The 13,530-nt window shown below is 34.6% G+C and overlaps 1 protein-coding gene across 11 annotated transcripts in view; it reads left to right on the top strand.

Moving 5' to 3' along the window:
* The window catches only part of PCDH15 (protocadherin related 15), a 735,694-nt gene that overhangs the window by 488,606 nt on the left and 233,558 nt on the right, over nucleotides 1-13,530 (top strand). For all 11 annotated transcript variants that reach the window (XR_014253086.1, XM_082423601.1, XM_082423610.1 and 8 more), the window contains 2 exons: nucleotides 6,115-6,208; nucleotides 11,342-11,470. Coding sequence is in view for 10 of the 11 variants with exons in the window: in XM_082423601.1 (XP_082279727.1) it covers nucleotides 6,115-6,208; nucleotides 11,342-11,470 (223 nt within the window). In the remaining variant the exon portion in view is untranslated. The remainder of the gene's footprint in view (nucleotides 1-6,114; nucleotides 6,209-11,341; nucleotides 11,471-13,530) is intronic.

The following is a 13,530-nucleotide window of genomic DNA, read 5'->3' as shown; positions in this document are numbered from 1 at the left end:
ACAATGTTGTGTTAGTTTCTGTTGTATAACAAAGTGAATCAGCTATATGTGTATATATATCCCCATTATCAACTTCCTCTTGCGTCTCTTTCCCACCCTCCCTATTCCACCCCTCTAGGTGGTCACAAAGCACCTAGCTGATCTCCCTGTGCTATGCAGCTGCTTCCCACTAGCTATTTTACGTTTGGTAGTGTATATATGTCGGTGCTACTCTCTCACTTCGTCCCAGCTTACCCTTCCCCCCTCCCCACATCCTCAAGTCCATTCTTTATGTCTGCGTCTTTATTCCTGTCCTGCCCCTAGGTTCATCAGACCCTTTTTTTTTTTTGGATTCCATATATATGTGTTAGCATACGGTATTTGTTTTTCTCTTTCTGTTCACACTGTATGACATTTTAATGAATTGGATTAGTCATATGGCCAGGAAAGAAACTTATTCTTTAAAGAAAAATGCTTGTTCCTTAAAGATCACAATCATTCATTATGTAAATCAGTTAATATTATGTATTAAATGGGCAGATCTTTATGGTTCTGTAGTGTAATGCATTATTTTAATAACTTTTTATGTCTGTGCTAATAGTTGCATATGATTCAGCAAATATTTATTCAGCAAACATTCATTTATAAGTAAATATTTAAGCAAGATGTAAAGAAACTTCCTCTGCAAGTATTATGGCAAAATATTTGTTATTTATTGCAGGAAATTGAGGAGTTCTTATTGATGTCATCATTGTAGCATAAGGCATGTGATGTAACACTTAAAGGCTAAGTGCTAAATAAAAGAACCTCAGAGTTATTTCTGCCCCTTGTTAGAACTTTACTTGAAAGTTTTATATCTTCACTGGCATTTTTATTTCTCTCTATGTGACTAAATTAATTTTGACACTAAATTTAAAGCTTATGTTTTTCATATCAGTTTGAACTACACTGAATGTTAACATGTAAGAAAGATGATATACATTTTTTTCTGTAAGCTCTACTCTCAAAATATATGCTCAGATCACCCTTCTCACACAGCTGGTTCATGCCTCCATCATCTTTTACCTGAATGGCTACCAATATCTAACTCTTTCTATTGGTCTGTGTTTGTTAATCACTAATTACTGTTCAACATGGAATGCCATATCAAACTAGAAGCAATCACACATTTTGAGGTACACTCTACCCTCTCTAAATATCATTTTAAGGCCTGAAAAATGATACCCAAATCAGCAAGATAAATCTGCCAAAGACTCAGACACTTGTAAGTATAAATGATGTTAATCACAGCCAGTCGTAGGTATTGAAAAAGATTAATGGAAGAATACAAAGCATGAAACCTGTGAGATAATCTCTTTCAGTGCATAATTATGCTGCTGCAATATTTCCTAATAAATGATGCAGTTTGGGAAAATGAACACTTAAATAGAAGGTTGGTTTGTTTGGAAGTAGATACCCTCTACTACTTTTTATCTACATTGTTTAAACAACTTTTGAACACCATTTTTATGGCTTGGCAAACCAACTCATTGTATAAAAGAGCTTGATTTTGTCAATCACAATACATTTCAGGAATATAGCCTCAGTGTTTGGTGAGGGAATTCTGTGCAATATAATTAATATAATTGAGGTTAAATTCACATAGCATAAAATTAACCATTTTAAAGTCAACAATTCAGTGGCATTTAGTAGACTCACAATGTTGTACAGCTATCAATTCTATCTAGTTCCAGAACATCGTCATCATTCCAAAAGGAAACACAAACCCGTTAAGCAGTTACTCCCTACTTGCCCTTCCCCTCCGCCACTGACAACCACCAAGTTGTGTTCTGCCTCTGTGGATTTATTTATTTTGGATATTTTCTATAAATAGAATGGCACAGTATGTGACCTTTTGTGTCTGGCTTTTTTCACTTAGCCTAATGTTTCAGAGTTCTTCCATGTTGAAGCATATCTCAGTACTTCTTTCCTTTTTATAACTGCATAATATTCTGTTACATGTGTACACAGCAGTTTGTTTATCCATTCATACATTGATGGAAATTTGGGCTGTTTTTCTGTTTTGGTCATTGTGGATACTGCTAATATCCACACACACATACACACACACACATAGATACATGTATTTAAGCACACACAAATATACATGTATTTAAGCACCTGTTTTCAATTCTTTTGAATATATACCCAGAATTGGAATTGCTGGGTCATATTGTAATCATTTACTTTCTGAGGAACTGCCAAACTGTTTTCCATAGTGATTGAACCATTTTACATTCCCACCAGCAATGTACAAGTGTTTCAATACCTCCGTGTTTTCATCAACATGTTATTTTCCCATCTGTTTTGTTAATTACTCTAGTGAGTATGAAGTACTATTTCATTGTAGCTTTGATTTGTATTCCCCTGATGACTAATGATGTTGAGCATGTTTTCATGTGCTAATTTGGCATTTGTATATCTTCTTTGGAGAAGTATCTATTCAAGTTCTTTGCCTATTTTTTAATTGGGTTGTTTGTCCTTTTTGCTGTTGAGTTGTATGGAGTCCTTTATATATTTGGAGAACCAGACCCTTATCAGATATCTGATTTGCAAATATTTTCTCCCATCTTGTACGGTTTTTTTCACTTTCTTGATACTGTACTTTGATGCACAAAAAATTTTTAATTTGAGGAAGATTAATATATCTATTTTTCTTCTTTTTAAAAATACATATACTATTGCTATTCTGTTTATTTATTTATTTATTTTTAATTTATTTTATGTATTTATTTTTGGCTGTGTTGGGTCTTTGTTGCTGTGCACGGGCTTTCTCTAGTTGCGGCAAGCGGGGGGCTACTCTTTGTTGCAGTGCGCAGGCTTCTCATTGCGGTGGCTTCTCTTGTTGTGGAGCATGGGCTCTAGGCGCACAGGCTTCAGTAGTTGTGGCACGTGGGCTTCAGTAGCTGTGGCTCGCAGGCTCTAGAGCACAGGCTCAGTAATTGTAGCACACGGGCTTAGTTGCTCCGTGGCATGTGGGATCTTCCCGGACCAGGGCTCGAACACATGTCCCCTGTACTGTTAGGCAGATTCCTAACCACTGCGCCACCAGGGAAGCCCTCTCTATTTTTCTTTGTGCTGTTCATGCTGTTATTATCATATTTAAGAATACATTATCAAACCCCAAATCATAAAGATTTAGCCCTATGCTTTTGCCTAAGAGTTTTATGGTTTCAGTACTTACATATAGATTTTTGATCCATTTTGAGTTCTATTTTGTATATGGTATGAGATAGTCCAATTACATTCCTTTGCATGTAGATCTCCAATTGCCCAGCACCGTTCGTTGAAGAGACTGTTCTTTCCCTATTGAATGATCTTGGCATTCTTACTGAAAATCAACTGGCCACAGACGTATGGATTCATTTCTGGACTCTCAATTCTATTCACCAGTATACATGGGCACTTTTGAATGCCCTAATTTTCCAAGAAACTCTCTACGCAGTTTTTCCTGCCAGGCTTTTGGTGTTCCACTGTATGCCTCAAACATAAACTATTGCCTCAGATGGCTGCAGGTTGCTCCCTGACTTACACTGTTTTCCAGGAATACCCAATGCTTTTCCACCTTGAGTGAATTCTGAGTTAGGCAAAAGAAGACAACAACCATGTATTATTCCTTCAGGCAGCCTCCAGACCAGTTGGAATAGATAAACACAATTCTTTGTGAATAAGGATAGTTTCGCTGCCTCCAGAAACAAGGACCAGAGTATCACACTGGGAATGTTGACCACCATCTTTAAGACCACTCTAAGCCAGGAAGGGCTGGGGCAAGGACAAGTAAAAAATGGAACCAATCTTTACTACAATTTTTAAGTTGCCTTTTTCTTAATTCTACCTTCATTTGGGTGCTGTCAACCTTTGACTGTTTTCCAGAGCCCTATCAAAGTTGTTTCTGGTTTTTCCTGCTTCATTTTTCAATGCTTCTGTGGAGAGACCATCTCTTCAAGCTGTCTACGTCACCATTTTCACTGACATCACTCCTGTGCAATATATTTTCAATTATGTAAAATTTAAGTAGCACTATTATTGATGTTTTATCAGGAGTCATTCTTATGTATTTTTAGTATATGGGCTGATAAGATTTACTGCATTTCTAAATGCAGCCTAATGTATACTGCTCTATAGCTTCCATTCAGCTGGTAGCAAGAGTCCTCCTTTCCAGTTATTTCTGGAATTTTGTGGAAGGATGCTTGTGTATACTCATAAGCTAGTCTTTCAGCTATGAATACCAAAAGACAGTACCTATTTTTTCTCTCTTTTTCCATTTCCCAAATATCCTGTCTAACTGTCTACCACATTGGGACACAAGGCACACATCATCTTAAGCAAAGAACTATTTCCATAATAATCACCAGACTATGAAAAATAAGCTATTTAGGTATAATATGGCTCTAAATTCTAATACAATATAAATTTCTAGTGATTTTCTAATTTAATGTACAAGGCATAATATAGAGTCGAAGCTTAAACTGAGGAGAAAAATGGAAAACAATAACTGAATTTTCTTCTTTCTTTCATTTTACTATGGATAGATTTTCAGATTTCTTATTTCTTAAGTTACTTGTGAATAAATCTCAGAAACAATAAATGATTTACTTTTCTCTGTGAATGTCATTTTAGAATGGGGTTATCTGAACCGTCTGCAGTATGGGAAGTTGATCCAAATCTGATTGTTACAAACTACTCTGGGAATTGGTTTTCAGTTATTTGGACAAAACATTTTAAAATGTACAAGGAGCAAAGTCAGTTTTTCATAGTCATACCATATGTTTCGAACTTTTTTTTTAGTCCGTATCAATAACAACAATAAAATAAAACAGAGTAACTGTGACTCTGATTTTGATTCCTTGGCATTGACTCTCTGTACTCAGCTACCATATGTGGTGCGGATTGCTTAAATTCCACTGTAACAACAAAAGCACTTGCATTAAAATGAAAGCCTTTTATCCATCAGAAACAAATTATGCTTTTATACTTGATAAATATTTTAATGTTTTGTTAAATTAATGTAACCTCTCCTTCACAGTAGATACTTGTTAGACCTTAATTAAAATGCCATGTACAACGTCAGATTGTAATATCTAAGACATAAATGTAGAACTTGTTTTGAGAACATAATAAGCGACCAAAGTGTTATAAAACAAGTTACATGGGAGAATAAAAGCTTAAATATTTGAAAGTATGTATTCTAAACAGTGAAAAGGTTAAGAATTAGTATTAAAAATATTCTAAGTATGAGAATTTTCCCAAAGGCTGTTCATCTCACATTATACATAATACTTAAGAAATACCTAAATTTCAAGAGAATAACAAAATGGTAAAATTGTTAGTGTATCAACAAAAGAGTTTGTTTTTATAAATTGTAAAATGAGAGAATGAATGTTCATAAAATTATATTATCTTGAAAAGAATGTAAAATATGCAGCCTGAGTGCTCTTTTGAAAGCAATTATAATGTATTTAAATATGGTTATAATAGAGAATAAAAAGAAATATTTTAAAAAACCCATAATATCTATGAAAGTTTTAATATTCCACTGTATATTTTCTAATTTTCTACAGTAAGACTCAGTTATTTTGAAATTTGGAAAGAAGAAGAAATATATTTTAATCTCTATGGTTTAATCAAAGATGAAATTTAGATGTTTGCATTTCCATAGTGGTCACATATGTGACAATGAATGGGAGCGGTGATATAGATTAAAGAAATCACTTTTTTACTCAAAACATTATGAAACTGCTAAAGATTAATGGACTCTTTTACCTTTGAAATAATCACAAACAAGATAGATATCTTTCTTCCTGGAATGAATTAAGCATGTTTTGTTTTTTTTTTTCCTTGGAGGCTACAGAATCAACTCACTTATCTCATTCAGTTTGGCAATTTTTCATTATTGCTAAGAGTCTCAACAGCCTTAAAAGCCTTTTTCAATTTTCAGCATGAATCCTAGAATCATACATCTTAAATACTCAAGCTGTGTTTGTTGAAAGGAAAAAAAAAAACAACTATCAAAAGTAGTTCACAATAGCAGAAAGACTCCCTGTGACATAATATCTTTTTCTGTCTCATTTGTTTGTTTGTTTTCTCTGTCACTAGTACTGGGATTCTAACCTTAGGGAAAGCACTGGACAGGGAAAGCACTGATCGCTACATTCTGATCGTCACTGCTTCTGATGGCAGGCCAGATGGGGTGAGTACTCTCTTTGAGAAAGGGTTTTAAAAATAGTCCTAAAGAAACTGAGAGAACTTTGTAGTTTACACTCTAAAACGATTTATTACAATCATGAATTCATGAATTAATCTCTTTTTCATTTGGAGCAACTACTTAAAATTACTCAAAGTGCTTTTTTCTCCAGTGGGCTCTTTGAATCAATGAACCTATATTCTGAATTTGTTGTGGAGCTGCAACTTTGACTTGACAGAATAGATAACGTGGAATTTGCTCTCTTACCTAATTTATGGGGAAAATGAAATCTAACTTAGTCTAAGAAGTATTTCATTGTGTCCATCACCAGCACAGCACTGGCAGTTCTGGCAGTTTTACCATGTTGGAATCTATTTCCTTTAAAGTCACTTTTTTGAGGGTGGGGGACAGTGGACAGAAGGGAATTTGTGCATAAATACCTTGAAGCACTTAGGAAACCAAGTTGACTGATTCTACAGGTTATTTGTAAGCAGCGCTCGGAATCTTGACTAATCCTTGATGATTGAAATGGTTTAAAAGGGCCCATAATTCTAGAGAAGATAAATTTTATTTCCTCTGCACCTAAAAATTAGTATTAAAAATAAATAAATCGTTTAGTTATGTAGGTGTGTTTTAAAATCATTTGATTGTATTCTTCAATCTACCCATCCACAACTACCAGTATTCTGATTTATAAGCACTGTAACAATGCATTCATTGGCAATGCTTTATTAGACTGTTTTTTTCACCATTTCTATGCCACAAAGTAGCTTTTGTCTTTAGTCTAGTGCATATGGGCCAACTCAGCACTGTTCTCTAGAAATAATTTCAAATTCAGTATGTGTCTAGAAGACTCACCCAATTCAAATAGCAATGTATCTCAAGTTTACTTGAAATGACTTCTTTGATCAAAAAATAGACTGGATGGGGGTATATAATGCTCTCCTCACGCTTTTTGAGGAGGATTGCTGTAGAAAATTTACCATACAAAATTGATACTAGACAGTTTTATCATCTTAATTAAAAAAATAGATAAGGATAATTACTTAAATTTGGTAAACAATCTGCCCATAATAAGCTATTTGCCACTTTTCAAACATTAGATAAACAGCTGTATGTGGAAAATAAAATATACAAAACAGTTTTAGTAAATAGTGAGGCCAAGAGAAGGCACTTAGAGATTAGACAAGTCAATAAAAATAAAATCTAAGATTACTTTTTACGTATGCAATCCCCTTAATTAATATAGTGTGCCTGTATAAGATATATGTAAAGAAGTCAGTGAGAATCTCAAGAAGAAAATAATTGAGAACTTGACTTATGATGAAAGTTTAATGTGTAACTTGGCTAGGAAATAACTGAGGGGGAGAATTCTAAGGAAAAGAGGGAATTATTAAGCATGGAGTAAGGGGTATAATTAGAGTGAAGTAAAATTAATAAGGAGGTTTTAGGTCAACCATTTGAGATAGGTCACATGATGAATCAAAAATTAATGGAAGTAATATTAGCTAGGACCTTTTACCTCTGGCCTTAAAAGTAAGATTTCTTAGACAACAGTAAAGATGGAAAAGAAATAGCATATTAAGCTATCTGGCATAGTCTCAGTCTACTAATTATAGCTTTGGCCACATAAAAAACTGAAAATAAGTTCTGGGCTAACATTAGTGGTTTAGTTCTTTCTAGAGCTTTTTTTTTTTTTTTTTTTCCCAGTTATTTACTTGTTAATTTCAATTCTCCTTGGCCAGGTCACTTAGCATTTCAAGTTCCCTCAATTTTTCTTTCTTTAAGAATGAATAAGGTCTCATCCAGCTTCAAAATTATGATCCTTTTAAGCAAATTTGTTTCATTTTCCAAAGTTTGTACTGAGAATATCACTAGGGAAAGAAGCATTTAGATTTCAAACAAAAGCTTCTTCAGCTAGTTTAATCATTTATATAATTTTAGGGATCGACTTATACATGTGCACATACAGTGGGGTGTTGAAGAAGAAAGTAATTACAAAATAATAATAGTCTCATATTTTGATAGCACTTTTCTTATCTAAATATTTAAACTTATGTCCTTTGTAGAATTATAGTAAAATTAACCCTTTAGCCTTAATAATCATAAGTTTTAAGAAAGATATTTAATAAGAACACAGGTGGATGGACTTTTCTTAAATAAAAGGATTACCAGCAATTTATGTGAAACAAATTGCAAAGATATAATTTGAATATTGCAGAATAGAGTCAATAGTTCTAATGTGTAGCCCAGAAATCTGCAGTTTTAATGATAATCCAAGTGATTCTGATGCAAGTGATCTTCAGACCACTTTCCAAGAAATATATAAGCTGGAAGTTATTCTGTGTGTGTTTATTACTTTACATTTCTGCCAGAGAAATGGATATTCTTTATTTCATATACTATCTCTAAGATATGGATAAATACATCTATATGGTCTATAAATTTCAGCCCCTATTAGCACAGGAATGGTGGACTTGTTATTTACTTCTTAGTTCGCCTAGTGATCCAGTTCTCATCTATACCACCCAGTTACAGACCACAGCCTTTGAGGACCCAGTATAGTCTGAAATCATCCCACTCCATAGTGTCAAGAATGGGAATTTTAAAGAATAGGATGGACGCCAGTAAGGGAAATACAGGTAGGCTGGCACTTTATGCAAGCAGTTAGAAGGAAGGTCAGCAAACTCTAGCATGGCTACTCTTAGATTTTGGCTCCCAGCTGTCCATTTTAATGTCTCCTTCACCCTCAGTCAAATTGGGAACTACTGCTACTATAAAGGCACATCTTTTTACTAGCTTTAAATCTTTTTACTAGCTTTAACTCTAACACAACTTTTAAAGAAATAACATTTGTTAAACTGATTTTTGTTATTAAAGCAATGTAGCTCTCTTAGAGAAAATTTGGAAAATATATAAAAGTTAAAAGGAGAAAATGACATGACCTGTATTTCATCTAATCAGATGACATTTAAATTTATACATATCCATATACATCTACACACAAGCGTATGTTGATGTGCATGCATTCTTTAAATTAAATGATTTCATGGAGAGATGCACACAGAAGAGTGCACAAACCATAACTGTGCAGCTTAATGAATTTTCACATAGTGAAAATACTTGTATAATCACTATTCAGAACAAGAAACAGAAATTAATTAGCACTCCAGAAGCCCAGCCTTACAATCGTGCCAGTTTCTACTCTACCTTCTTCACAAAAGTGATCCCTATCCTGACTTCTATCACAATGGAGTATTTCTGCCAATCTTTGAAATTTATATACTTGGAATCATGTAGTGTGTACTGTGTTGTGTCTGACTTCGTACACTCAGCCTTAACATTCATGAAATTCATTGAGGTGAATGTAGTCTGTACATTCTTAGTATCACATGTTATTCCGTTGTGTGCAAAAAACACAGTCTATTATATAAACATCTACTATTGGTGGGCATTTAGGTTGTTTCCCGGCTTTGACTAAACAACACTGTTCTGCTTGTCTTTGACATTTCTTTAAATAAAATTTTTATTGGAGTTTTAAATACAGAAATATATACAAATCATACTGAATAGCTGTATAAATTTTCACAAAATAAGCCTATCAATGTAGCTAGTACACAAATAAAGAAATAAGCCATTATCAATACCCAAGAATTCCCTGCTATGCCTGGTAATATTTTTAATGACCACTGGACATTATATATGAAAAATTATAAAGGCTTGGTATAAAATTATATTGCTCAAAAGAAGATTTAATATATGTCTGTTAAAATAAGGACAGATCACCTTAATCCAACGAAAATTTGACTATTGAGTTTTATCTTGAGTATGGCCTGGTCTAGACCTCATGCAGCATTACTCATAGAGTATAGAACTTCAGTGATCCCAACAAAGCATGTGCTATATTCAGTCTTTGATTAGACAGAGCAGTTTCCAGCTTGTGTCACGTATGAAGATGTTCCTTGATTTTGCAACAGAAAGGATAGTGTATTTACCAGGACTTCTCCTCCTTAGTAGCTAGGAAGTCCAGTTTTTGACCCCTCGGGCCCATGACCGCCGCAAAATTTCTTCAGATTCACTTCCTCTAAGTCACTTCTTTATGCTCAGCTTTTTAGCCTCTCACCCCACATCACTTACAGATTAGGACAAATCCTGTTTGTCTTTTTTAAAAAGAAAGTTAAGTAATTCTCTCATGACAGTACCATCCTGCTTTTTCCTCCTACTTTTGATTTGCATGTTATTAAATATTTAATATCATAGCATAATGGATTTTTCATTTTCCAGCCTAGAATACTTTCGTTCTCTAATTTTGGTCTCAGCCTTCTGTGATCTGCCCCTCACTGTGACAGAGCTGGGTGGAGGGCATGTGCTGTACTCAGGCTTTGATTAGACAGAGCAATTTCCAGCTTGAGTCATGTATGATGTTCCTTGATTGTGCAAAAGTCATTGACCTACATTATGTTCTCGAGTTGCAGCAGGCTGGGATTTTACCTTTTAACCAGGTAGCACGTACTACTGGTAGGATTACCCACTTACCATTTCCTTAGGCTGTATAACCATAAGGTTGTTTGTGTGTGTGTTTGTGTTTGTTTTTTATGATTAGTGGTGTATGATCCTCAAACTCTTAGTTTAGATGTGAACCTAGAAAATTACTAATATAGTATTTTCTGGTAGTATTTGCTTACCTGAAAATACCCATTTGACATACCATGCCATTTTATAGTGTACTAGTTATATTTTTAAACAGTACAACATATAAGTGGTAAAAACTGCAGAAATGTTACATTTCAGAGAAAAAGGGGTACAAGTGTCTATAAACAAAAACTTACCACCCACAAAATGTGAACAAGATAAAGGTAAAACACTTTCTAAAAGTAAGCCTCCAGGAAATACTTGACATTTTCAAGAAGATGTTTGCCTTTTAATATCATTTGTTTTTTCCATCTGTTTTTTGAGGTGTTTGAAAATTGTGAGCTTCCTCTTTTTTTTTTTCCTTGTCTTTTTTGGAAAGCTAAGGAATAGGAATAGTAATGAGATACCTTTCAGATAGACAAATGCCAGTATGACTAATTAACTGACATAAAAATAAAAATAACTCCTCTCACATTTAATCCCCCCCCCCTATTTTTTTTCTTTAAGACCTCAACTGCCACGGTAAATGTGGTGGTGACAGATGTCAATGACAATGCTCCAGTGTTTGATCCCTATCTGCTCAGAAATCTATCAGTGGTGGAAGAAGAAGCCAATGCGTTTGTGGGTCAAGTAAGGGTAAGTGGAGTATTTATGTGTATCTTAAGTGTATTTTTTAAAAGTGAGTAATTTTCTTACATTTTAATTTGAAAAGAAATTCAGCTAATGCCATGTGTTAAATGATAGAGCATCAGAATTATCTGAAAGCAATAAGCAAGATCACTTGGGTATAAGACAAGATGGTAATAAAGTGCATTCATTCTTGATCACTGTGCTGGATAACCTTCAAGATTTTTTTTTATAAATCATATTGTGTCCATTTGGATTTAAGTTGTTAAGCTCGCTGATTTATATTTTATGACCATTGTATAATTTAAACATTGATTCATTTGAGAGTATTATTTTCTTATTTAATATATATTTTTACTTTCTGGAATTACAATAAAGTATTTTTAGAGAAGTATGTAATTATCTATACCATTAAGCATAAATTTGGAAACGCATACCTCAAAACACAAATGCTTAGATGTAATGTCATTTGCTTGTGTAAACATATCTTTAGCATCTCCTGTGTACCTTATATTTCAGTTGCATCCCTGTCCAACATACTCAACATTCATTACTAGGTATGCTCTCTTAATTCCTAACTGGAAATATTAGCCAGTGTCTGTTACTCTTTTGATGAATAATCCCATTTTTCTTAAATCAGAGACAATACTTTTTTCAATTAGGCCATGCCTGGTCTTGAACATAGTGGTCTAGAAACCATAAGATGAGGGAAATTTTTGAGGAATGTACATATATCTTGAAGTGTTGACCTCAGATGATGCATCTGTGTGGTCTCCAGGAAAAGGAAGAATCCTCCACCAAGAGTGAGTCAATCTGGTACCTCAAGTCCAGGTTTCAGGGTCCTACATCTTTCCTGTTAAGGCCTGGAGTTTTAAATAAGAGGTTTGCCGGTGCTTTGCAGTAAATATTCTCTACAATTCAACTACTATTACAATCAAACAAAGGGTCTGTTTTTCAGTCCGATCTTCTCTCTGGCTTTAAAAGAGGAGGGTTTCTTTAAATGCTGTCAGCGAGACCCCTCTGACTTGAGCTTGAGCTCATCAGTTTTTTTCCTGAGAGCACTGACAATACTTGCAAAAACTGTTAACTCCATAGTCATTGTCATTATCATTGTCACTATCTTTCTCAAATCCTGGAGAAATTGATAAGATATACATCCCCTTATGCCTTTTTACCATCCCAATTCACCACAAGAGAGAGTCTTGTAATTATTCTGTTACAACATGCCAAGTGGTCTTGATGCCATGTGGCCAGCAAGAAGACATTCAACTTCAGAACCCCACACAGTACCTCTGGTATCAAAAGTTTTACTGTAGATTCTACAAGAAAAAACCTGGATACAAAAGAGTCAGGTATAAATAGTTTTTCTGAGAAGTTAAAGTAATACTCATAGGGAAGTGAGGAAGTGATGCAGAGAAGAGAAGGCAGACAATAAAGGGATTGCAGTTAACCAGCTGTCCTTAAGAGAAATGGAGCTTAATCTGAAGGGCAAATTCTGGGAAGTGACACAAAATACATTCCCCAGAATTAATGATCCTGAAAAGTGATGGAACTGGTAAATTCACACACTAACACCTGAGAGTTCTTGGTCCAGCGATGCTGTGGATGAGGGCACATTTCAGCACTTCCTGCCTCCAAGCAAGCATCCAGCTCTCTGCAATTCTGATATAAGGGCTTTCAGTGAGACTGCAGTTACTCGCAGATGGAGTTGGCCAGAAACTATACATGCTCTGAGAGACATGCATGGGGCACTGACAGTTTCTGTTACACCAAGCAAAGAAGGTGATTAAATCTATAAGAGGGGCATGTTCTGAAAACAGAGAAAGGGGGCAATGTTGAAGCTGATTCATGAAGGATGAATACTGGTGAGAAGGAAGTTGAAAGGGGTTAGAAACTGTGTAAGGAAAGGTGATTGCATGGATAAAAGCATAGACAAATGACAGCATGTGACATATCATAATTACATTAAATAAGATGTGCCATATCATAAATGTTTCTCTTTGCCATGTTGTAGAAGGTGCTGGGGGGACCTCTGGAGGGTCTGAGGTGCTGGTATCATTAGATTTTTA

Source organism: Balaenoptera physalus (assembly GCF_965194825.1).
Source record: "Balaenoptera physalus genome assembly, chromosome: 14".
Lineage (NCBI taxonomy): Eukaryota > Metazoa > Chordata > Mammalia > Artiodactyla > Balaenopteridae > Balaenoptera > Balaenoptera physalus.
This window is presented reverse-complemented; position numbering and strand designations above follow the sequence as displayed.